The sequence below is a fragment of the Papio anubis genome, chromosome 1 (assembly GCF_008728515.1).
Source record: "Papio anubis isolate 15944 chromosome 1, Panubis1.0, whole genome shotgun sequence".
In the NCBI taxonomy this organism is placed as follows: Eukaryota; Metazoa; Chordata; class Mammalia; order Primates; family Cercopithecidae; genus Papio; species Papio anubis.
Genome location: NC_044976.1, coordinates 57706223 through 57733847, shown reverse-complemented (window position 1 = coordinate 57733847; position 27625 = coordinate 57706223). Strand labels below are relative to the sequence as shown.

General features: G+C 41.2%; 1 protein-coding gene across 15 annotated transcripts in view; it reads right to left on the bottom strand.

The window, feature by feature from the left end:
- FGGY (FGGY carbohydrate kinase domain containing) overlaps positions 1–27625 on the bottom strand; it is a 444024-nt gene that overhangs the window by 402784 nt on the left and 13615 nt on the right. For 8 of the 15 annotated variants that reach the window (XM_017961925.3, XM_017961936.3, XM_017961918.2 and 5 more), the window contains exon 2: positions 15193–15407. In XM_017961925.3, the coding sequence (XP_017817414.2) occupies positions 15193–15393 (201 nt within the window). In that variant the 5' untranslated portion in view covers positions 15394–15407. Of the gene's footprint in view, positions 1–11050; positions 11070–15192; positions 15408–17909; positions 19309–19330; positions 21248–21308; positions 21326–24512; positions 24858–27625 lie in introns of those variants that run through there. The other 7 variants (XM_017961930.3, XM_017961938.3, XM_017961920.3 and 4 more) reach the window with 6 other exon arrangements.

The following is a 27625-nucleotide window of genomic DNA, read 5'->3' as shown; positions in this document are numbered from 1 at the left end:
TAAAATACATTTTAAAACTCAAATAATAAGAGGAAAAACAATCCAATGATAACATCGGCAAAAGATTTGGACACTTCACCAAAGAAAATTTACAAATGGCCAATATACACATGAAAAAGTGCTCAAATCATTAGTCACTAAGGAAATGCAAATTAAAAACACAATAAGATAACACTACACACTTAGAGAATAACTATAATCACAAAAACTGACAATACCAAGTGTTAGAGAATTGTGGAGAAAGTGGTGTCCTTATACATTGCTGATGGAAATGTAAAATACAGCCACATCTTACCACACAACCTGGTAACTTCAGTCCTAGGAATCTACCCAAGAAAAATAAAAACATATATCAACACAAAGAATTGTATGTGAATATTCATAGCAGCATTATTTATAATATTCCCAAGATGAAAACCAACCAAACATCCATCATAGTTTAACCAACTGTTAAATAAAGTATTGTATATCCATATAGCAGAATACTACTTAGCAAGAAAAAGGAACTACTGATATATGTAACAACATGGAGGAATCTTAAAAACATTAAGCTAAGTGAAAAGAGCTGGATACAAAAGAAAGCATGCTGTATGATTCTATTTATATAACATTTCTAAAAAGTACACCTGTAAAAACAGAAAGCGCATCTGACTGGGGATTGGGGTTGACTGCAAACAGGCGTAAGGAAACTTTTGGAGTAATAAGTGCTCTAAAACTGGAGTAGGTGATGATTGCACCACTGTATAAATTTGCAATATAACAGCATCATACATTTACAATAGCTGGATTTTATGATATACAAATCATACATCAAGCTGTTAAATACTTTTAATAAATGAGTTGAGCTATAAAAGATAAAATGGAAAGATATCCATGATATGTTAATAAGGTTTTTAAAAAAAGAATATGCAACAAATTGTTAATAGTGGTTGCCCCTGAGGGTGGAACTGCAGTAGGAGGATATAGATTTTACACTTGCTTGTATAATTTTTAAAGTTGTAGAGAAACAGATTTATCGATTAATTCTATTTTTTTATTTTTGTTTCTATGGTCTCCTTTATATAAAAAGCATGAGCGACCAGTTTCTATTAACTTAAAACATGACTACAACCTTTTAAATCCCATAAAAGTCAACTCGAAAATGTCCACCCTCATTTAGTGAAATTCACCTTAAAATACACAATTATTCAAACACCAAAAGCAATGGCAACAAATGCCAAAATTGACAAATGGGATCCAATTAAACTAAAGAGCTTCTGTACAGCAAAAGACACTACCATCAGAGTGAACAGGCAACCTACAGAATGGGAGAAAATTTTTGCAATCTACTCATCTGACAAAGGGCTAATATCCAGAACCTACAAGAAGTCAAACAAATTTACAAGAAAAAAACAAACAACCCCATCAAAAAGTGGGCAAAGGATATGAACAGACACTTCTCAAAAGAAGACATTTATACGGCCAACAGACACATGAAAAAATGCTCATCTTCACTTGCTGTCAGAGAAATACAAATCAAAACTACGATGAGATACCATCTCACACCAGTTAGAATGGCAGTCATTAAAAAGTCAGGAAACAACAGGTGCTGGAGAGGATGTGGAGAAACAGGAACACTTTTACACTGTTGGTGGGACTGTAAACTAGTTCAACCATTGTGGAAAACTGTGTGGCAATTCCTGAAGGATCTAGAACTAGAAATACCATTTGACCCAGCCATCCTTACTGGGTATATACCCAAAGGATTATAAATCATGCTGCTATAAAGACACATGCACACGTGTATTTATTGCGGCACAACTCACAATAGCAAAGACTTGTAATCAACCCAAATGTCCATCAGTGACAGACTGGATTAAGAAAATGTGGCAGTCTGCCCCCAAAGCCACTGATTTTTAATTACTATCCAGTGATTTCCAAGCCAAGTTGTCAGGACATTCCAGGCGAAGCAGCGCACACATAAATGCTATAGAAACATGAACCAGCAAGGCAGAGGAGTTGCAATGGCTGGAATTATGGAACTTGCCTTCAGCGTAGCCAGGGTGGCAGAGCTAGGATTTGAATTCAAGTCTTTGTGACTCATTGTCATGAGACCATCCTGCCTGTCAAGAAATGGGTTTGGTCCTTACAATGTAAGTCTGCATTGATCAGTGTGAAGGCATCGGGTATTCCATGAGTGGCTTTTAATGGGTCAAGACCTGCTGTCAGCAGTCTGGGATGGTCAGCAGCAAATGTTCTCCTCTAGAGCACATGTCCTTTCCACAGGATGAGTCTCTTGGGCAACCAGAAATTCTCTGATGACAGAGGTAGCGAGCGATGCGGTATAGCGGAAATCAAACGGAGGTTTGAAGATTCTGGCCCTGCGCTACTGGCTGCGTGACAGAATACAAGTTCCTTAACCTCTCTGTGCCTGCTGTTTGCCTTTCCTCCCAATCATCCACTTGTTTTTTGTTGTTGTTTTTTTGTTTTTGAGATGGAGTCTCGTTCTGTTGCCCAGGCTGGAGTGCAGTGGCGTGGTCTCGGCTCACTGCAACCTTTGCCTTCTGGGTTCAAGCAGTTCTCCCACCTTAGCCTCTCAAGTATTTGGGAATACAGGCACATGGCACTACACCCCGCTAATTTACCATGGAATACTATGCAGCCATAAAAGGATAGTTAGGTGTCGCTGTGAGACATGGATGCAGCCAGCTCATTCTGGCAAACTATCACAAGAACAGAAAACTATGACACCGCATGTCATGCTCATAGGTGGGAATTAAAACAATGAGATCACTTGGACACAGGAAGGGGGCATGCACACACGGGGCCCTGACCCAGTAGGGAGGAGGAGGGAGAGGATGGCAGTGGGAATATACACCTAATGTAAATGTAATGAGTTAATGGGTGCAACACACCAGCATGGCATGTATACATATGTAAGCTCAAACACCACCGTTGTACTGTCTTCCCTAAAACTTAAAAGAAACATAATTTTATATATATATATATATAATTTTTTCTTTTTTCATTTGGGGCTCCAGACTTATAATTTAGAATTCCATTTCTTACTATTTTATATGTTCCTCAAACAAGAGCATCACATAATTATTACAAATGTCTGACAAAGGAAAGCAATAATTTTTTTTCAAGTCATATTAATAAAGCGCTACCATATATTGAACATCTACTATGTATCATGTGTTTGACATACATATTATTTAATCCTTACAAAGCCCTCCAAAAGAAACATTTAGTATTTATTTTTCATGAAAAACAAGTGGGGCTGGGCATGATGGCTCACGCCTGTAATCCCAGCACTTTGGAAGGTCAAGGCAGGTGGATCACTTGAGGTCAGGAGTTTGAGACCAGCCTGTGCGTGGTCAGAAACCATCACTTAAAAATACAAAAAGTGGCAGGTGTAGTGCCATGTGCCTGTATTCCCAAATACTTGAGAGGCTAAGGCGGGAGAACTGCTTTAAGAACCCAGAAGGCAAAAGTTGCAGTGAGCCGAGACCCGCGCCACTGCACTCCAGCTGGAGCAACAAGCAGACTCCATCTCAAAAACAAAAAAACAACAACAAAAAACAAGTGGATGATTGGGGAGGGAAAGGGTGAACAGCAGGCACAGAGAGGTTAAGGAACTTGTACTTGTCACGCAGCCAGTAGCGTGCAGGGCCAGAATTCAAACTCAGAGTCTGTTTGATTTCCGTTATACCGTACTGCTCACCTCTGTCATCAGAGAATTTCTGGTTGCCCAAGAGACTCATCCTGTGGAAAGGACATGTGCTCTAGAGGAGAACATTTGCTGCTGACCCATCTGTGACTGCTGACAAGTACCTTGACCCACAGTACCACGTGAATACCCAGATGCCTTCACCACACTGATCAATGCAGACTTACATTGTAGGACCAAACCCATTTCCTGACAGGCAGGATGGTCTCATGACAATGAGTCACAAAGACTTGAATTCAAATCCTAGCTCTGCCACCCTGGCTACGTGGCTGAAGGCAAGTTCCATAATTCCAGCCATTGCAACTCCTCTCTTGCCTTGCTGGTTCATGTTTCTATAGCATTTACAGGTATGGCTATTTCTGCCTGGAATGTCCTTACAACTTGGCTTGGAAATCACTGGATAGTAATTAAAAATCAGTGGCTTTGGGGGCAGACTGTCTGAGTCTGAAATCTGGTTCTACCATTTCCTAGTTATATAATTTCGTAACATCACCAAACTTCCTTGGCAGTACCATACTGGCCATGCCAATGATGTGAGAATTTAAAGCAAAATAAAGTGTGATGAGCTCAACATCTGGGATCAGTGCACAATAAGTAGCAGTTTATATTAGAGCAAATTATTTGTTTCAAGTCTTTTCACATGGGACACCAATCAATCACCCAGCTCTAACTTCTACTTGCTATGTGGCCCAATCAGCTTCAGGGCCCAGAAAGTGCGTGTCCAACTTGGGTAAGCCCATCTCACACAGGTCTGCAGATAGTCAAAAGAGGACTTGGGTGAGGAAATATAGATGACTCAAACTCCGTACCACAAGGCAGGTTGGGAGTCGAAACAAACACAGGATGTGGTGTCCGAAGAACTTTCTTCTGGTGCCAACTCCACCACTTCTGAGTCAGGTAATCCTGCACTAACCCCATCAACTTTCTGAGCCTCAGTTTCCTGAGTGAGAGATACGTCCCAAGTAAGAATCAAAGGCTTTGAATGGGATCAATGGAGTTTGAAATTACTTTGAAACCAGTAAACCTTTATAGAAAATAGGATAGGAAATGCACTCAATGCCTTATTGTGTTCATGGAATGTTTTTATGTACAAAGCACAGCATGCTTACTCTCTGTGTCATGTAAGCACATACAAAAATGACAAGCAGAAAGAACAGGAATAGAAAAAATTGGATAGACTCAAATCTTTCTAAGAATCATGGTGGGAGTAACCTTCCAGTAGGAGCAGGGAAAATATTTTCTTCAATCTATGTTGTGAATCCCCTCTACAGACCTACAGAGTGCTCAATATTACAATCATGGCCTTCAGTCACAAAGACTCAGTGTCTCTACCTTTCAAACAGAGATCTCTCACAAGAAACTGGAAGAGTAATTGTGGCATGCATTTAAACTTGATCTGGCTAGGTGGCCACTATTATTTCCCCAGCCTTACAAGGAAATGCCTCATGATCATGCTCATCCACAGCTGAGGAACACCGCCATTCCCAACCCTTCATCCCACACCATCTAAATCATCCCAGAAAGATGACTGTCAGAGTCACACTACCCAGAAGGCCCCTGGGGCTTGACCTGGTGACCTAAGAATTCTTTTTTATATTCTTATTAATGGAAGAAGAAAGCAGCCTAGTAAGCTCATTCTATCAGCTTGGCATCAAGAGAATTTCCCTAGCTAGAGAGAAAGCACATTGCTCTCCTAAAGAATTTCCAGAGAAAGAGATTCCTGCAACCTCATTTGGTAACCTGTTCCATGTCTAACAACTGTCAACTCGTAGCTATGGGGCAGCAAACAAATATTTGGGGAAGGGATTGTGTATCACTTTGTTCTTATTGTGGGAACTGGTTCTGGGAACTGGTTCAATCCTGCACGTGTTTTAAATCAGCAAGATCAGCCATATTGGGTGGGGAGACGGTGTTTCTTAGAAACCCTCCAAACTGAGAACTGGAGGGTCAGATGCATACCTGGTTTTATCTTTAGCTCTATTCAGAGCAAGGGTCAAAGCCTGGGGCATCATGGACAGAATTCAGCTTGCAGTAGGGTTCTGAGTAGCTGGTACTGTATTCTTTTAAATCTTGATTTGAATGCCTTTGTCAGCTTTGGGGGCATACAAGGAGTTATGCAATCACTAATTCCCTCAGGCTCCATCACTACCTGTAGCCTACACAATTCCATCACTCACTTAGCCATAAGTCCTTAGCGAAAATAATCAAGCCCCTTCTAGGGTCAGGCTGTGCAGGATTTTCTTTTCTAGGTATTGGAAAAACAATGGAGAGAAAAACTTTTTTTTTTTTTAAATCCTTGCTCTTTTGGAGATTACATTTTAGTAGGGATAGACAATACCCAATAAATCAAATAAATTACATAGTGTAGATATAGTATACTAGAAAGCGATTACTCAGGGGGATTAGGAATGCAAGGAGGAGGTGGTTCCTATGCAAGTGAAATTTGACAATACACCTGAAGGACATGAGGAGTGGACCTCATGGAAACCTGAGTGTTCCAGGCAGGGGAACAATGAGCGCAGAGGTCCTGGGAGGGGGAACAGCGAGAAGACAAATACAGCTTGTGTTGGGGCATGCATTACCTGGAAGGCCCTTAAAGGGAGTCAATTTTGTAAAAGCTACTCTAATGACCAGTGAAGCAAATAAACTCAGTCCTAATCCTTTACCTACATGGCATCCTAGCTTAAGTATGGTATTGTCATTTGATGGTAAGAGGAGGAAATAAAGGCCACTCTAATTTATGTCAGTGACCCCAACATTCTGCCAAGAACTGAAACTCAAATAGCCTCTACCTCCTTCCTCTCCATTGTTACCAAGTCCAGTGAGGACTGCCTTCCTAAAGCTTCTCAGTCTCAGCCCTCCTATTTATTCCTCTGCCAATAGTCTAATCCAGCCATTTATTATTAAAAATCTTATTAAGCACCTATATGTGCCAGACACAGAGAACATATCCTGAGCAAGAGAGACGTGGTCCCAGTCTTCCCAGAGTTTATAGTTTAAAAACAAAACAAAAAAAATCTCAGCCTCTGAAATTCATCAGGATGTCTGCCTCCTGACATCCTTAAATTTACTTTCTTCTCTGCCAGCCATTCTGAATCTGTGGCAAGACCAGTCAATCTCAAACTCAGGATGATTCTATAGGAGCTCCCCATTGGCTTGAGCCAGCTGTCCCACCTACCCCTCTATCATCAATTCTAGCCTCCTTTTCCTTCTTCCTATTAGAAACCACCTATTCTAGCCAGGATTGATCCTTGACATTCCCATCTCAGAGCTTCTGACCATTCTATTCCTCCAGTTCCAATTGTCTTCCCTTAAGAGTTCAAGAGTCACTTTTGCCCTACATCCTTTCTCAAGTTTTCTCCCGTGGGCAGAAGTAGGGAGGTCTCAATTTCCTTTTTTTTTTTTGAGATGGAGTCTTGCTCTGTCACCCAGGCTGGAGTACAGTGCTGCGATCTCGGCTCATTGCAACCTCCGCCTCCCGGGTTCAAGTGATTCTCCTGCCTCACCCTCCTCAGTAAGCGGGATTACAGGTGCGCCCCACCACGCCCAGCTAATTTTTGTATTTTTAGTAGAAACGAGGTTTTGCCATGTTGACCAGGCTGGTCTCAAACTCCTGACCTCGTGATCTGTCCACCTGGGCCTCCCAAAGTGCTCTCAATTTCTTTTGAGCCTTCATGTTTTTTACACTCCCTGGGTCTAATATAAACCAGGCTCTGGGTAAGCAAAACATAGCTCCTGCCCTCCTGAAACATAAAATCTAGTAGGTAAGACATATATTAATCCAAAAAGTGAAATATTTTATTATTTTGTTTCATTTTATTTTATTCTTGATTTATAGAATGATTTTATTATTTGATAACAAAAAATGAATGATTCATGAACCACATGGAGTTCTATGAAAGAGAAGTACAAGGCACTGTGAAAACATTTAATAAGTGAAATAAGACTTAGTTGCAGGTGGTATTGGTAGAGAAAATGCTCCTTCCCTGAAGAACTAACTTTTGAATTAAGATTTGAGGCAGCACTGTCCAACGGAACTTTCTACAATAATGAAAATGTGCTATATCTCTGCTGTTCAGTATAATAGCCACCATGTGGCTATTGCGCACTTGAAATTTGGCTGGAGCAAAAGAGGAAGTGAATGTTTAATTATATTTAATTGTAATTACTGTAAATTTAAATAGCATTGCGGGTTCAGCAACTACTGCATTGGATAGCCTAGGTCTAAGGATGAACAGGAGTTAAATATGCTGGTAGAAGGTAGGAAGGGCGTGCAGCCAGAAGAAACAATCTGGGTAACATATCTGAGGCTAGAGGGAGCATTGAATGTTTGAGGACATGACAGAAGAAAGTGTGGCTGGAATGCAGACAGCCAGGAGAAGCATCATGAGATGAGCCGGGAATGCAAGTCGAGACAGACCATGTAGGGCCCTGAAGGCCATGTTAAGGATTCTGAGTTCTACCCAAATACAGGCATACCTCATTTTATCATGCTTCATTTTATTGCACTTTGCAGATATTACATTTTTTACAAATTGAATGTCTGTGGCAACCCTGCAGCGAGCAAGTCTATTGCTGCCATTTTTCCAACAGCATGTACTCACTTCAGTAGCATTTTTAGCAATAAAGTATTTTCTAATTAAGGTTTTTTTTTTTAGATATAGTGCTGTTGCACACTTAATAGACTACAATACAGCATAAACAAAACATTTATGTATGCTGGGGAACCAAAAAAATTTATGTGACTTGCTTTATTGAGGTATTTGCTTTGTGGAACTAAAAACCGCAGTTTGAGGTATGCCTCAGGCATATTTAGTATCCTTGTGCTTTGCTTTACCACATTTTGCAGATTGCGTTGTTTACAAATTGAAGGTGTGTAGCAACTCTGCAAGAAGCAAGTCTATCAGTGTTATTTTTCCAATAGCATCTCGTGTCTGTGTCACATTCTGATAATTCTTAACAACATTTCAAACTTTCATTAATACTATATCTGCTATGGTAATCTTTGACGTTACTATTGCAATTGTTTTGGGGCACCACAAACTGCACCCATATAAGACGGGCAAACTTAATAGATAAATGTGGTATGTGTTCTGACTGCTCCGCAGACTAGCTATTCCTCATCTCTCTCCTTCTCCTTAGGGCTCCCTACTCCGTGAGACACAACTTTGAAATTAGGCCAGTTAATAACCCTACAATGGTCTCTAAATGTTCAAGTGAAAGAAAGAGTCATAGTCTCTCACTTTAAATGTAAAGTTAGAAATGATTAAGCTTAGTCAGGAAGACATGGGGAAAGTCAAGACTGACAAAAAGATAGGCTGCTTGCACCAAATAGTCAAGCTGTGAATGCAAAAGAAAGTTCGTAAAGAAAACTAAAAGCACTACTCCAGTGAACACCTGAATAAGAAAGTGAAACAGTCTTACTGCTGATATGGAGAAAATTTGGTCGAGATAGAAGATCAAACCAGCCACAACATTCTTTAAGTCAAAGCCTAATCCAGAGCACAGTCCTAACTCTTCAATTCTATAAAGGCTGAGAGAGGTGAGGAAGCTACAGAAGGAAAAGTTTGGGGCTAGCAGAAGCTGGTTCACGAGGTTTAAGGGAAAAAGCCATTTCCATAACATAAAAGCACAAGGTGAAGCAGCAAGTGCTGATGTAGAAACTCCAGCAAGTTATACAGATGATTTGGGTAAGACAATCAACGAAGGTGTCTACACTAAACAACACATTTTTAAAGTAGGCAAAACAGCCTTATATTGGAAGAAGATACCATCTAGGACTTTCACAGCTAGAGACAAAAAGTCAATGCCTGGCTTCAAAGCTTCAAAGGACAAGCTGACTCTCTTATTAGGGCAAATGCAGCTGGAGACTTAAGTTGAAGCCAATGCTCATTTACTATTCCAAAAATCCTAGGGCCCTTAAGAATTATGCAAAATCTACTCTGCCTGTGCTCTAGAAATGGAACAATAATGCCTGGATGACAGCACATCTATTTACAGCATGGTTTACTGAATATTTTAACCCGGCTGTTGAGACTTACTGCTCAAAGAAAAGAGATTCCTTTCAAAGTGTTATTGCTCATTGACAATGCACCTAGTCACAAAGAGCTCTGATGAAGATGTACAAGGAGATGAATGTTGTTCTCATACCTGCTAACACAACATCCTTTCTGCAGCCCATGGATCAAGGAGAAATTTCAGCTTTCAAGTATTATTATTTAAGAATTACATTTTGTAAGGCTATAGCTGCCACAGATAGGGATTCCTCTAATGGATCTAGACAAAGTAAATTGAAAACATTCTGGAAAGGATTTAACACTCTAGATGCCATTAAGAACATTCATGATTCATGGGAGGTCAAAATATCAACATTAACAGGAATTTGGAAGATGTTAATTCCAATCCTCATGAATGACTTTGAGTGGCTCAAGACTTCAGTGGAGGAAATTACTGCAGATGTAGTGGAAATACCAAGCGAACTAGAATTATAAGTGGACCCTGAAGATGAAATTGAATTGCTGTAATCTCACGATAAAATATGAACAAATGAGGGGTTGCTTCTTATGGATGAACAAAGGAAATGATTCCTTGAGATGGAATCTACTTCTGATAAAGATGATATGAACAATGTTGAAATGACAACAATTTAGAATAGTACATAAACTTAGTTGATAAGGCTAAGGTCTGAGAGAACTGACTCGAATTTTGAAAGAAGTCCTGCCATGGATAAGATGCTATCAAACAACACTGCATGCTATAGAGAAATCTTTTGTGAAAGAAAGAGTCAATCAGTGCAGCAAACCTTAATGTTGCCTTATTTTTAAAAATTACCACAACCACTTAACCTTCAGCAAACACCACCCTAATTAGTCAGTGGCCATCAACATCAAAGTAAAACCCTCCACCAGGAAAAAGATAACAATTCACTGAAGGCTTCGATGATGATTAACACATTTTTTGGCAATTTTTAAAAATTAAATTATATACTTTTTTTAGACTAATGCTATTGCACACTTAATAGACTGCAATATAATGTAAACATAACTTTTATATGCACTGAGAAACTCAAAAATTCATGTGAACTTTATTGCAATATTTGCCTCATTATGGTGGTCTGGAACTGAACTTATGCCTGTAGTAGTGTGATAGTAGATGAAGGGTTGTAAGCAAAAGAGTAACATAACAAGTTAGCACTAGAGGAAAAATACCACTTCAAATGAAAGAATAGAGAAAAGAAAAATGAATATCAAGACATCAGTTAGGTTCTTAGAATAATATTCCATGCAATATAAAGGTATATGGTGCTAGAGATAGAGAGAATGAATAGGTTTGACCCACCTGAGTTCTGCCTTATCACATCCCACCTGGGTGACCTTGGGGAAATCACTTAACTCTCTGGCTCTCAGATTTTCAAATGTAAATAGGAATAACAACTCCTTCCCTACTTCACCCTGCAATGGCAATCAAATATAAATGAAGATGCACTGTAAACCATAATGGTTCTATGAATATAAGGTTAACCTTATTGCTCAACCCCACATGTGGCTACTCTTTCTTCTGTCCCCCTCCCCACAACCATTACTCATATAGACAGTACCAAGATAGAATAAAATGCTACTTTACTGGCTTCATATGTGTTGTTTATTTTTCTCATACAACTAAGCTGTTTCATCTTTAAAAGCAGCAGACTTCTTATATACCTCTCCTCTAGATGCTCCAATGTTTAGCAAAGAGCATAACACATAGTAGGTGCTCAATAAATGTTTGCAGACTAAATGAAAGAATGATACTCAACAAACACCTGTTGGCTAAATGATTCCTCCAGTTTACCTTCTCTTTCTTCCTAATAGAAGTTTAATATGAATCATGCACTAATTTGAAATGTTCTCGCCTTTTTGGAATGATTAAGATTTGTGGCTCCATAAAGGAATCTTTAAAATCATGGACTGTGTATCACCTCTATGACTCATGAGTTTCCATAAAACTTCCTTGGTGTGCTGGGTACCAGCCCAATAAAACCTGCCAAATTCAGGGGATGTGGGGAGGAAGACAGAGAGGAAGGTTTGGAGCCATCTCACCAGGGTTCTGGTCTTGTCTCTAATACTTGTTAGTTCCAGAGCCTCAATTTCCTCATATTTCAAATAAGAAGAATAGTTGTCCTTCCTGTCCCACAGTGACACTGAAACAAGATAAGGAAGGCTAGACTGGATTTTGTCTCTTTGTTTTTAGCTCTAAGTAACATGCATTCAACAGCCATTAATTGAGCACCTAATTTGTGCCAGGCAATGTGTTAGATACTGGAGACACAAAGATGAATCTCTCTAAGAGCTCAGCTTATAGTTTAAAAGGGGCTAAACAAGTCAACAAGTAAAATGCAAAGATAAGGAGTAGATAATGATCTGGGTGAAGATGGTGGGCACTGGACAGTAGAGAAGGGCTTCTCACCATCTCTTTCCTCTGAGGTTGGTAAAAAAGGGCATAGACTGTCAGAAGTCACCAAAGAAGACACTCAGGAGACAGGAATGTTTAAGTTTAATTTATAAGGTGGGAGTTGGGCAGGTGAGGAAGGTAAGAGAAGAGTATTCCAGACAATGTAAACAACAGAGATATATCATTCATTTATGTACTCAACAAACATTGCTTGAACACATTACAAGCAAAGAATTCTAGAGAAATACAGATAAACTAGACATAACCCCTGCTTAGCGGGCACACACTTCCCAGATGAGCAGGCAACCAGGTAAAGGCACTCGTAATCCTGGGTAACCTCACGATGCCCCATGTGTAGAAAATCTAAAAACTTCAGGCTGCTTCTTATCAGTTCCAGGTGGGGTCATGTGGAGGGAGATATGACTGGAGAGAGACAAGGAACAGAGCACAAGAGCGGCAGCAGTGGCAGGGGCAGCGTCCCTTTCTTCTTCTTATTCAGGAGTCCTTAGGCTGCTTACTGAACCTCTTCAAGGCTCATTCTTTTTCCATCTTCAAAACAGAGCGATCAAAACTACCTTAAAAAGCAGTTGTCGTAAGGATAAAACGAAGTGATGGGTAAAGCTCTTCAGTATAGTACCTGGACCACTGTGCCCAAGAACTGTTAGCTGTCTTTGTCACCATCATTGATACCACATTATCCTTACTGCTGCTTTAACTAAGAGGAAAGTCATCTCAGGCAATGTGAATGACTTAGGGAAAAGGAAGTAGAACAACTGCTCTCGAGCTCTCAACTTCCTGGGGTCCATGAAGAAGAAAAGACAGACCAGGACATGTTTTATGCCACCCTTTGCCCTAGACCAGTGTTTCTCAAAGTCTTACATAGAAAGAACCCTAACCAGGAGAGTGAGTGAATATTCCCAAGAAGCGCCTCCCATCATGGACTTTGACTTTTCAGTATTTTATCTTAGAAATTCATTATCCTCTATAATCTGCTCTTTTCTGTCACCATCAGCACCACCATAGGAAACAACCAATACACGTTTCTAGGCAATGTTGTGACAGTCTATGTGCATTAATTCATTTAATCCTCACAACAATCCTACGGAAGTAGGTACTAATATCATTTCCATTTTACAGATAAGGAAACTGAGGCAGGAAACATTAGGTAACTTGTCCAAGATCACAGACTAATAAACATTGTAAGTGGGATGTCCATCCAGACAGTCTGGCTGCAGAATCTGTGCTCTATGACAGGTCGCCTACCTCTCTCATTCCTACGGTGTTACTACCTCTCTAACATAAAAATGCTTCCTTCCTTAAGCCTCACAGCAGCAATGATATTCCACATAGATGTAACACGCTTATCCCGTGGCTTCTGGCACATGCTCACAAGAGCTTCATTCAGGTTTGCTATAGTGTTAACAGCATTGCTAACGACAAATGCCCACAGTACTTATGCAGCTAACAGGGCTCAAACAGATGATAAGTTGGCCACCACTGGGAGATGATTAAAAATCTACCATTAAACCAAGCTGTACTCGGAGTAGATCTTTTTTAAAGTAGCTCTTCATCAGGGGATTATATTTTCTTCTTGATAATTTCCTTAACGGCAAGCAAGGCTGTATGTTAAAAGAAAAAAGAAGACCCAAGTGCAAAGAGTAGAAGATTCTTACCAGATTGGGGCTGAAAGGAGGGGAGAGGAGAGGAAAATTAAACGGGCAAACGAGAAGATGCATCCCTCTTTCATTCCTGTATAATGCTCTGGTACTGCCTACCCACTCCCACCTCTCTCTGCCTTCTTCTCCAGGGCCACTAACAGCAGCCCAGAATTCATTAAAGTTTAAACAGACTGATCAATAGGGACAGAATGGTGAATTGTCCATCGGCAAATTACCAAGCACTTCATGAATATTTAAGGAACTAAACTAGGAACAGGGGAAAGAAGGAATCCAGGACTTTATTTTTCCCTATGGAAAAAAAGACAAAAGGATCTCTGCCATGACTGATCACCAAGATATAAAATCAAAGTCAAGTGAAACTTTAAAAACAAACAAGAATTGTGAAGCACTGCTTCCCTTCCCAAGCCAGGAGGCTGCATCCAATCCAAGGCCACTCAAGATGAGCACATGCCTGGCATCAATGGGAGACACTCCAGTCTGACTTCTTTGCTTTCTCAGAACACACCATGTTTTCATGCCACCATGCTTTTGCATATGCTATTCCCTCTGCCCAAAATGCAGTTCCTCTCATCCCCATTTGTCCACTTGGAAGGCAGGAGAGTCCACTGATTAAGAGTGCACCTTTGAGGCAAAGGTATAAAAAGGATACATTGGACTTTGGGGACGCAGAGGAAAGCGTTGTGGGGTGGTGAGGAATGAAAGACTACACATTGGGTACAGTGCCCACTGCTTGGGTGATGGGTACACCAAAATCTCAGAAATCACCACTAAAGAACTTATGTAACCAAACACCACCTGTTCCCCAAAAACCCATAGAATTTTTTTTTAATTAAAAAAAAAAAAAAAGAGTGCACCTTTGGAGTCAGACTGCTTTGTTCTAGTCCAGCCTCTGCTACATACTGTGTGAACTTGAGTAAGTTACCTAACTTTTCTGTGCCTACATTTCTCCCTCAATAAAATGGGGGTAGTGATAGTACTACCTTTATAGGGTCATGTGAAGATCCAACTACACAGTGCAAGTTAACACATTTTACACAGCCTTTGGCACACATTAAAGGCATGGTAAATGTTAGTAAGGTGATCAGTGAATTCTTCCACATGTGGTCACACCTCAAGCTGTCCTGTCTTCCCTGAGCCCCCTTCGGTTAGCTCTTTCCCCAGCTCCAGCTATAGTTACTTTGCTCCCAGCTCTTACCATGTATTAGCGGTTTATCAGTCTCTGCCAGTAGACTGTGAGCTCCTGAAGGGCAAGGCCTATTTACCTCTACATCTAAAGTTACCCCAACATAGTTTGTGGCACCAGAATGACACAGGACAAACACTCAGCAGGTAGGAACATGAACAAGGAGAGAACATCAGTTTTGCCCATACCTTTGTAACAACACAGCACGCAGCCCAGATGTCCTCAGAGGACTGCTCGTGGTGGTTGAACTGGGGCTCCCACTTCTTAATTGGCTGGTCTGCAAAAGCCAACAGGACCCCACTCTGGTCCACCAGAGCTGCGCGGACACTGCCTGTTCCAACGTCCACACCCACATAGTACCTCTCTGGTTTCTGTTCTCCACCAGACATTGCAGTTCCTCCACCTATAGTAAGCAAGCGTAAAAACCAAATGAAGACCAAGTAGATCTGCAAAGACAGTCACAAAACATCTCAAAAGTAGAAATAAAAGAGGTACCACTATCTAACTGGTAGCCATTTGTTATTTATTCATCCAACAAACATTTTTAGCGCTAACAGTATACTAATAAACATTGAGCTACATGGTGGGTGAACAGGACAGATATGGCCTCAGACATGGCATTTCCATTCTTGAGAGAGAGTCAGACATTAAGCATTTAAATACATAATTATTTAGGCAAAGTTGTGATGAGTGCTATAAGGGCAAGTACAGAGTGGTAGGAGAACTTAGAATCTGGAGGCAATACAGACGAGTTTCTTCTCAGTGAATTTCAATCAACAAGGACAGAAGCCACGGTACTGAAAAGGAACCCTGTCCTCCTAGTCAGTCATTCATTCAACAATTACCTACTGAGTACCTCTTATGTGCAAGCACTGTGAAAAGTGCGTATGTCCCCTCTACTCCTCACTATGACTCCAGAAGGTGAGGCTATTTACATTTCTATGTTACAGGTGGTCAAGGTGAGAATCCAAGAGATAAGTAACTTTTTGCTTAATGCTAGCTAGGTCTATGCATAAATTCAAACAGTAAATGTACATTATTATAATGATATACACTACACTGATTAAGAAGCAAGTCTATGAGAAGTTAAGGAATTTAATCAGCTTCATTCAGGGGCAGCCTGGACCTAAAGTCCCACATTTGTGCAATCCCAAGTCTCATGCTCTTTCTTTTGTTTCTTAAAAGCTTTCAGTATAGGTTTGGAGAAGAGGCAAATATATTGCAGCTGTGTCATGAAGTGACTGGGAATTGGGAAGGAACCCTGAGGAGACAAGATCAGGAATTAATTAGACAATCTGTTTTCCTTACAGACCCCTTGTGAGTTACAAGGAAATCTGACCAGAGAACACTCAGGAATTCCTTGGCCTTCATGGCTGTTCTAAGTCCCTTTGGTCAGATTAGCCCGCATGACATGGAATCTCATAGAGGCTTTTATTTTCCAGATTGGCCTTTGAAAGAATAAGAACAAGCTCCCAAGACAACTGAGCAGGTGAAAGCCTTACAACTCTCCAGGTGAGCTCCAGGTAGTCTCACCGCCCAGAGTCTAATTTCAACCTGGGCAACCTTCTGTACCCTTCAACTTCAGAAAGAAAATGTTTCCCTAGCCAAGTCAAAAGTGGAGATTCTAAAAGAAAATCAACCAGCAGATGTTCAGTATACTGCTTCCTAGATATTTATTCCAGTAAACAACAAATAAAACAATAAAAACAACCCATTAAAAGTAACTGTTTCTGTCTTAATCGCAATGATTCCCCAACTGAATTGTAACCCTTTTGGCTTTGTGGCTCATGAGCAGGTGAAAAATAAAATGGAGAAGCCACAGTAATAACATTTGCTCCGTTCATCACAGCTTCGTCAGACCCACACTGGTGTGTAACCTCAACTTCTCTCCCTCGCTTACATTCCCCTTGGGGACCTCCATATGACCATTAGCACCAGTTTTCAAATCATTCATTCCATCATTCATTTAACAGTGATACCTTCTCTTCAAGCCATTATTTGAAGAAAACAAAACAGATAAAAAGAGAGCTGCTCTGAAGCAAAGATCACCCTTGCCCACCCTCCAGCCCTTCTCCCCAGCAGTCCCTCTGTTAGGTCCTCTCTCAGGACAACTGAAAACCACCAGCTTTGAGCTGTGATATAGCCCATGGCCTCAGCTCGGCATCTCACGCCCTCCACGGGCTCCCTCTGCCTGCCATCCAGCCCTGCCTAATACAGTCCTGCTCATTCTCACTCCAGGCTACAGACATCCTCAAACTCCTCGTAGGCTCTCAATTGCCCCCAACTGCTAAAGGCCTCCCCGATCCTTTGCTCATCCCTTTCTAATTCTCTCCTTTCCTTGTCTGCCCAGTGACCACAGAATTATATTTTAAGACCCAGGTCAGCCATCACCTCTCCTTGGAAAAGGCTTCCTTACCTTTCTCCCCTTGCATACATACAAAGGATGCCAACATGGTATCGTGTCCCTGCTTTCTTTTAAAACTTACCACTCTGGAATCACAATTTTATTTTTCTTTCCATGTCTGTCTTCCTAACTGAATCTGAAAAAAATGAACTTATCAATTTCTGCATCCCAAGCTCCTTACACAGTGTCTGGCACATAATAGGTTTTCAGTAAATGTTTACTGAATGAACAACTGCATCAGTGAATCAACAGAAATAAGGATGAGCAGGTCCATGCCTTAATAGTTTGAATTTCTAAGTTTGTACTTATATGTGCTAGTGTTTTACCTTATTTTAATCTCTTATGACTCATTCTTCTAGTTCACAAATACTTACTGTAGGCGACAACCACATTTTATTCATTCTACGGCACTCATTTTTCCATATTTAGCTTCTCTAAAATCAGTGCGAACCTTACAATCAATGGTATGGTACAATTAATTGGTATCATTTCCTTTCTTACTTCATGGTATACGAAATAATGGTGCATCTTGCAATCGGTGACATCTGAGACTCAGAAGAAATGCAGAAGACAGTAACACCAGGAAGCCTGCTGAGGATACACTGATTGACAAAATAGGGGCAATGCCTTCGCTGAGTTTCCTCAATTTTATTACCTGCAAACAGGAAGAAGATTGAAGCTAGCCACTCTACCTTCCCACTCTACCAACCTCTCACAGCTGCTTACTTTACTTGGAATCCCCTCTCTTGGCTTCCCACTGTCTCTACTGCAAAGGCCCCCAGGGGTGCTGCTCCTTAACACTGATCCTAGCATGCTAACAACTCCTTGCCCTTGGCTAGACCTTTGCAAGACTACTATAAACGCTTAGGAAGAAACAAAGAAATAAATAGGAAATGAAAAATCTATGCAACACCCTGGCTTACACAGACCTGGCCAGCCAGCATCCAGGCTTGTCTCTACTCCAGCCAGCTCTGATGACAAGAGTGATTCCCCATGGGGCTGGCCCAGGTGCTCAGGCTTGGGTTCCTCACTTTTGACTCCCTCTCTGATGAAGAGAGTAATATGAGAAAATACATCATCTTACCACCCTACCCACATCCTGATTCCTTTCCAGTAAAATGCAAAGAGGCAGATTTCCACTCTACAGTTGGCCCTGGACGTGCTCCAGTTCTGGTTTCTGGAAGGAGCCCACCCTTCACAAGAGCCCCCTTTACATGGAGAATGGAGGTGTATGATTCCAGTTAATTCCAGCTGCCGCCTGTGTCACAGCTATAAGCCCAGTGCCTGGCATACAGCAGGAGCTCAGTAAGTCCTTGTAAATCAGTGAATGGGTGTCTTTAAAATTCATCACTGGGGAAATAAAAAAAAGATACCATGTTTACCATGTATCTGACATTCTGCTAAGCAGCTTGATTACAATGCCTGACCACAATTCTTGAAGACAGTAACTATGATCACTCCCATTTTACTGATGAGGAAAATGAGTCCTAGACAGGTAGTCATATTACTAGGCAGTAATACAATGGATAGTAATCCATTCCCTCTGGTTCCATCAGCCCTAACCTTTCTCAGGATGCTCCACTGCCTCCTGCTATTCCTCTATTTACTAAATGCCCATTGGTCAAGGACTCTGCTGGGGGCCTCTGCCTATTGTGCCTAAGGTTGGCTGACTCAGAACCCAGGCTATTCATCTTCAGAGACTGACCCTTCCATAATACCAGGTGGCCTGCTTCCAGCAAACTATGGATTTCTATAACACATTATCAAGGCACCATGCAAGAAAGAGTCAAACTGTCCCAGCGTCATTTACACACATCACCCAGTTCATGTTTTCCTATGAAATAGATCCTACTTAAATATTTCGGGTTCACCACTTTTCCCATGATTATAGTTCTAACTGATCTCTATGATTATTTCCATACCTGGAACCTGAAAGCAGGGACGTTCAAGCCCTTGGGCAGCTTCCCTGAAATTCGACCTGTGAGCTGCAGCAGAGGACTTTCTGCATCACAGGTCCCCTGATCTTCCCCCTCTATGCCCTTTGTTCCTGGGTCACGAATATGATCTGCTGCGTCCTGGACTCCTAATCTTATGCAACCAGTACCCCTTAGCCTCAAAAAGTAAAGTAACTGCAAAGTGGAAAACATTATTCCTTTTTCTAGTTTGTAAAGAAAAAAAGGATAAGGATCCTCATCGTGTCCCTCATTCCCATACAATGTTAATCTCATTCACTGAAACCCAATCAGCTTGGTAAACGTATCACCACTTTATTATACCTCAGCAGGGTGGAGTAATTTGCCCAAAGTGACACAAACAGTAAATGGCATCAGGATTTGCATCACAGTCTCTTACCGCAAGTTTAGGGCTCCTTCCACAACATCCAACTAAAAATGAAAGCCAAACCCTTTGATTACTTCTTCAATAAGAACAACAAATGCAGCAAGAAATACCTATTGAGCTCTGAGCTGTAGATCACCATGTGACTCCATGATTTCATTTAATCCTATAGCAACCCTGTGAGGTAGGCAGTGTGAACCCCATTTCCCAACTAAGGAAAGTGACGTTCTCAGACAGGAAGCTGTTTAAAGTTGCATGGCACAGAAGCAGAGGGGCTGGGGTTTGAGGCTAAGTCAATGTGACTCCAAAGCCCACATTATGAATGGTGAGAGTCGGAACTGGGGTTTCATTTCATTCTTTTTAGGCAAAGATAAATACTCTGAAAAGAAAAACAGCTGTTAGGGATATGGGGAGGGTGGTCAGGCGGAAAGAAATGAGGGCATGGACTGTGGACGGCCAAGAGAAAGAAAAATAACAGAAATTCAAGCTGTGCTGCGCACAAGTCCTGGGACATATCTAAACTTCTCAGTCTACAAGACGTTTCAAAGCACAGAAACAGCCTCCTGTCCAAGTCCCCAGCATGGACAGGACTGACTTTTAGCCCCTATTTATGATCAAAAGACTGTTCTGTATAAATATTTATACAGTTCATTAAATAATAGCCTGTATAAATATTGTTAGAAATCTGCCACAGGAAACCACAGACTTTGTGGCTGATTCTTCAACAAACGTGCAAACTGCTCAAATGCAGTGTGAAAAAAGGAAAAGGGGACCTGGAAATAGAGGGCTGTCCTTTGCAAACGGATTTTAACAATCCTAAGAAGGGGGTACAAGCTACAAATACTCAGCTAAAAACCGATCATGTGGGGATTGTTCTTTTATACTTTTCTCCTTCTTTCCCTCTGAAGCATCTAAGAGCATTAAGATTGCTGCCTAGGATGACAATCTCCCAGGAGTGAATGAGCTTACCCTATTTCTTAAGGGGCCACTCCTTCAGGATCTATTTGGTGACAGTCCACAGAAGCAGTGTCCCAGAAATCTGGGAAGGAATTTAGTATCCTCTTTCAACTTTGATCTTTGGACTTTGCTGGGAGTTGATGTATACAAGTCCTGTGCAATTTATTTAGTTAGTTATGCTGCAATGAGGTATTTGCTAAGATTGAGAAGGAAAAAGATGAACAATGAGTTTAGCTTGCCCACCTCAGTCTTCTTAACAGAAAGGACTGAATACCACTTTCAACAATTCTCACATGCTCTAAGACGGTGGGAAAATTTGAAATGAGAAGGAAAGAGATGATTTGGCAAAAATGTTGGTTCTCTGGGCTCTACCAACAATACCCAGGAAGAAAAGAACAGCTTGCCAACCAAAACTTTACCTCTAAACATGAAAATTTCTTAGGGCCTCCTCTTCGGTTCTTTTTCAGCCTTTCACTCTAAGGGGAGCCATTTCTAAAAGTTTTAAGGTTGCCAAGACTGGCTCAAAAGAAACCCAAACACTTCCACGGTTCCCCAAACTTTTAGAGTCTGTAGCAATGGCCCAACACATTTTTCATCTAGACATACCTGTGGCTTGGCGTAGTCTGTAAAAAGGAGTATAAGCATATTTTCAGTCAAGTGTTCATTTTGTGGCATCCGAAGGAAGGAAGGGAGTAAGCGGGGAATCCATTCCCTGAATACTAAGAAGCTGAACCAGGCCCTTATCTAGCTCCTGGAAGAGCAGAACAACCTTTTATTCATCACTGATGTCTAACACTAATGCCTAACAAAGGACCTGGCTTGTTGCAGATCAAGAAAAATTCAAAAGAATCTGAGGAAAAGGAAGAGGGGGAAAGGAAAGTGTGGTGGGGAGAGGGAAAGAAGGGAAATGGGGGAAGGAGAGGAGAAAAGAGAAGGGAGGATGGGCAAGGAGGAAACTGAACTGGCAGTAAGTGGAAGCCTGAGTGAGTCACAGATAAGAAACTAAGAAATCCCTTGATTGATGGGAGGAGGGAAGAAGAAAAAAAACAGCACACATATACCTTGGCTAACAAATGACATCCACTAAATTCCTCCTGCTCCAGAAAAGTCTATTAACATAATGCAGAGAAGGAACAGATTATGAAAATGTCAGTTCTAAGAGACCCAGATGTAAATCCAAATAAACAAAACACAAACCAACAAAACCCTTTCTCTATTCTGAGGGTCAGCCACTCACACCTGGAATGTTTCCTGTCACCAACTGGAAAGACCTCAAGACCCCCAGCACAAAGAAGTTCAGATGTGGGACCCATGACATGTAGGTTCCTGGAGCCAGCTGGCTAACAGGCTCTGAAGATCCCAGACATCATAGAACATGAGAAAACAACATCACACACAATCTCTGGGCCCAGAAGTTCTCAAAAGAAACTCCAACAAGGAGTGCAGAAGTCATCCTGCTAAGCAATGCAAGACTGTGTCTTGACAACTGAGGACACAAGCTGGGTCTATCTTATCCACCTCTGTATCCCCAGTGCGTACATACACAAATAAATTCAATATGTATTAGGTACTCAATAAGGAGCTGATGAATGAAATAACAAATAGTCACTGCATTTGGGAGAAATGAAGGCAATTCTTCTCCACAACACTAAAAAATAAATCTTCAATATCAGGGTCACCATATTCAATTCAGAATAGGAAACCTGATGCTTGTCCCATCTGTGTCTACCACTGACTGACTTGGGGCAAGTCTCTTCACTGATGTCTCTCTTCACAGGTATGAGACTCATGAATTCTATACAACTACTCCAAGGGGTTGTTGTGAAGATTAAAGGAAATAACGAGCACAGAGCGCCCTTTAAAAGGCAATTCCTTTATAACAAGAATCAATGGCACTGTGAGGCCAGAAGGAAAATTTGGGTGTAATAGTATAGCATCACCAAAGACACTCTACAGCCTTGTTACTCAAAGTGTGGGCCTCAAATCAACCTTCACTTCCAACACTGAATCACCTCCTGAAAACCACATCTTTTTAAAATAACGTTTTATTAGGCTGGGCGTGGTGGCTCACGCTTATAATCCCAGCACTTTGGGAGGCCGAGGCGGGCAGATCACGAGGTCAGGAGATCAAGACAGTCCTGGCTAACATGGTGAAACTCCATCTCTACCAAAAATACAAAAAATTAGCTGGGCAGGGTGGCGGGCACCCGTAGTCCCAGCTACTCGGGAGGCTGAGGCAGGAGAATGGCATGAACCCAGGAGGTGGAGCTTGCAGTGAGCCGAGAGCACGCCACTGCACTCCAGCCTGGGCAACAGAGCAAGACTTCGTCTCGAAAAAAATAAACAAATATATATATATATATATATATATATATATATATTTTTTTTTTTTTTCCTTAGGTTTTTGGGGAACAGGTGGTGTTTGGTTACAAGAGTAAGTTCTTTAGTGGTGATATGTGAGATCTGGGTGAACTCCTCACCCAAGCAGTATAAAATGAACTTTGTAGTCTTTTATCCCTCACTCCCTTCCCACTCTTTCCCACTGAGTCCCCAGTGTCCATTGTGTCATTTTTACGCCTTTGCATCCTCATAGCTTAGCTCCCACTTATGAGTGAGAACATACAATGGCTGGTTTTCCATTCCTAAGTTACTTCACTTAGAATAATAGTCTCCAATCCTATCCAGGTTGCTGAGAATGCCATTAATTCATTCCTTTTTATGGCTGAGTAGTATTCCATCGTGTGTGTGTGTGTGTGTGTATCATAGTTTCTTTACTCATTGATTGATGGGCATTTGGGTTGTTTTCAGATTTTTGCAATTGCTGACACCCACATCTTTTAATATGTGTTACCTATACCTAGTCATTCTCGTCACATCTAACAAGCTTGATTTCCAGCAAACAAACAAATATTAAGTGCTTTCACTATGCCAGGATGCTAGGAATAAGAGGCTGAAAAATACATTATCTCTAATTTTAACAAATTGACAGTCTAATGTTACGGTCTGAATGCTTGTGTCCTCCAAAAATGTATGTGTTGAAACCTAACCCCTAAGGTGATGGTATTAAAAAGTGAGACCTTTGGGAGATGATGAGGTCATGAGAAAGGAACCCTCATGAGCAGGATTAGTGTCCTCATAAAAGAGGCCCAAGGAAGACTCTTGCCCCTTCTACCGTGTGAGGACACAGCAACAAGTCAGCAGTCTGCAACTCAGAAGACAGTCCTCACCAGATACCAAATCTGCCACTGCCTTGATCTTAAACTTCCCAGCCTCCAGAACTGTAAGAAATAAATGTTGCAAATTAGCCACTACTTTTATGGTATTTTTTCATAGCAGCCTGAATATACTAAGATTAATGTAAAGACCTGAATTTTGAAAATCAAATGGTGATGACTCAAGTTATTCCTCATTTATATACCTCAAGCAAAACCTAATGCACCTAGTAAAACTGCATATAGTGGTAAAGTGGCTTCATGCTGCCACCAGAATTCTGATCATCCATACTTTAGGAATGAGGCATCCCATACCAACTCCACCTTTTTCCGTAGAATGAAGAGAAGTTAGTGAGTTAATGGAGGTACCAGTTTACTGCTTTCATTACTGTTCCAACAGTTCTGACCAACGAGGTCAGAAACTCAGTATTTTTCAGGATTTTGGGAATCCTTATGCTCTTTACTGAGCCCATTTTTAAAGACTAACAAGAGGTGATTGGAAGAGGGACATGGTATTAAATCAGAAAGACAGTAGAAAAGTTGGCTATCTTTTTAAATTTAAAGTTGGATTCCAAAAGGCAGAAAAGACAGAACCTACCAAATCCCCATGTGTGCCTCACAATGTGGCAGCCACAATAATCCAAACTGAGCCAGTTTTGGATGGTGAACCGTCTTCAATAGTGGCCAGAAACCATCACCTTCCTGTTTGGGTGAGGGAGAAGGGACAAGATGGAGGAAGGTAAACAAGAAGGCACCGCCCCTGTTGCTTCCAGGTTCTTCCTCAATAACTTTCCCATGCACGGGAAAATGCAGCACATGCCCGGGAAGATGCAGATCAACCAAGCATGCACCAGGTGACATCAATCCGAAGAGATCGAAACTTACCCGGCCACGCCTATGGAGACGCCCCTATCACGCCCTTATCCTGCCCACTGCCCTCCCCCTTCCAGTACCAATGCATAAAAGTCCCCCGCTGGCAGGAGCCACATGACTTCTTCGGCCCCCGCATTCGTGGACCAGGGAACCTCACCCGAGAGCGCCGGCGCGACTTCCCTGGCCCCCCCCAACACCTGAGGACCAGAGAACCTCGCCCGAGAGTGTGCGCATATTTGCAATAAAAGACTGTCACTTTCTTATGTACTTTGGCCTCATGTTTAATTATTTAGCTCTCCTAAATTAAATTAAACAAAACACTTCCAAGAGTCACACGGGTAATGCCCAACAGCAGTCACAAGGAAAACATAAAATCCAAACTTGGCTGAAGCCAAATGCACAGAACAAGTCCTAAAGATATCATGGATGAAAAATCTGACTCATCAAATGACGTCCCCAAACTCCACCAACAAACATCCCCTTAAAGAAATGAAACTTCAGATCTCCCATACCATCTTCCATAAAACCCTGCTTACTCCCTCCCAAGGGTTCTGTTCAACCTTGTGTTCCAATAAAGCACATTTACTTCTTTATAATGTCTTCCTGTGTTGCCGTACCAAGCCATTCCCTTTACAGAGAAAAGGAGAGGAGAACCCACATTTATAACACCTACCAAAATATATGTTGTTTCTCCCGTCTACACGAGGAAACTGAAATGCTAAAAGAGTCAATATCTTGTTGATAGTCACAAAGCCCATAGAGGGACAAAGCCATATTAAAGTACAGGTTTGCCAAAAGCAATTGCAAAAAATGACAAAATTGACAGATGGGATCTAATTAAACTAAAGAGTTTCTACAGAGCAAAACAAACTATCAGCAGAGTGAACAGGCAACCTACAGAACAGGATAAAATTTTTGCAATCTACCCATCTGACAAAGAACTAATATCCAGAATTTACAAGGAACTTAAACAAATTTGCAAGACAAAAACAAACAATCCCATCAAAAAGTGGGCAAAAGATATAAACAGACACTTCTCAAAAGAAGACCATTTATGCAGCCAACGAACATATTTGTAAAAGCTCAACATCACTGATGATTAGAGAAATGCAAATCAAAAACACGATGAGATACTATCTCATGCCAGTCAGAATGGTGATTATTAAAAAGTCAAGAAACAATAGATGCTGGCGAGGCTGTGGAGAAACAGGAATGCTTTTACACTGTTAGTGGGAATACAAATTAGTTCAACCATTGTGGAAGACAGTATGGCGATTCATCAAGGATCTGGAACCAGAAATACTACTTGACCCAGCGATCCCATTACTGGGTATATACCCAAAAGAATATAAATTATTCTACTATAAAGACACATGCCATATGTTTATTGCAGAACTGTTTACAATAGCAAAGTCATAGAACCAACCCAAATACCTATCAATGATAGACTGGATAAAGAAAATGTGGTACATATATACCATGGAATACTATGCAGCCACAAAAAGGAATGAGATCATGTCCTTCACGGGGACATGAATGAAGCTGGAAGCCATCATCCTCAGCAAACTAACACAGGAACAGAAAACCAAACACTGCATGTTCTTACTCATAAGTGAGAGCTGAACAATGAGATCACATGGACACAGGGTGGGGAACAACACACAATAGGGCCTTTTGGGGGGTAGGGGGACGAGGGGAGGGAACTTAGAGGACCAGTCAATAGGTGCAGCAAATCACCATGGCACATGTATACCTATGTAACAAACCTGCAGGTTCTGCACCTGTATCCTGGAACTTAAAGTACAATATTGAAAAAACAAGAATCTTAAAAAAAAAAAAAAAAAGTTCAGGTTTGTTATCAGCCAGAGCTGAACTCTTTCTACCATCCCTAAAATGACTTGGCTTTCCACACTAACCAAGCTGCCTGTGTCCTGGACACACACAGAATGAAGTTTCAAATCTGTTTATCCTGTAAAGCCTTCTCAGATGATCATTAGAAATGCCTTCTCCATGATCCAGTTAATACAGACTACCTGATGTTACAATAAATCCTACTGTGGAAAACATTAGATATTAACTGAAAATGCTCTGCCCCCTACCTTCCTTGTATGAGTACAATGCATTGTAATGTAGTAATAAGTGGAATTACTGGGTTGTGGAGAAGAGGATTATGAATATATAAAATAGTCAAATATCTTTTAAAATAAAAAGACCATAAAAAAACTTTCTTCCTCTGCAGAGTTCTAGCAGCATTATGAGCAAGTCTTCTATGTGGCTTGTGGCTGAAGCACCATGTTCCTCTTTGGAGCAGTCTCCCTCCCAAGCAGGGGATCCCATTTAAATAGGAACACACACTGAGGAGAGAAGGACGATGGAGAGAGGGTCCACCCAACAAGTGGATCAACAGAGTCAGTCCATCTTCTACAAACCCTATGGACACCCCAAGTTCCCTAAATGCAGACATTTAAATGTGATAGTTTCTTACTCCTGTGCCAGGACCCTGGAGACAGAAAGGGAGATAGCCGGGGGGGGGGGGGGGGGGATTCTAAATGCAGAATTATTTCATTTTAATCCCTAATATGCCAATTACAAAACTAGGCCCATAATGGAGAAATGATATGCAAATTTAGTGATTTCTTCTTACACAGATTCTTCCTTTTGAAATGTGAATTCCTGACCTCTCTTTGCGTTCTGAATAATTTAAACATATACATACAGTTTCTCCCGTCATTGCTTTCTTCTTCAAGAGGTTTCTGTTGATTTGCTGACATAATTAACTAGGAAATGATTTTCTACAGAACCAGACCCTCAAGGCAATGCTATTATCATTAGCATATT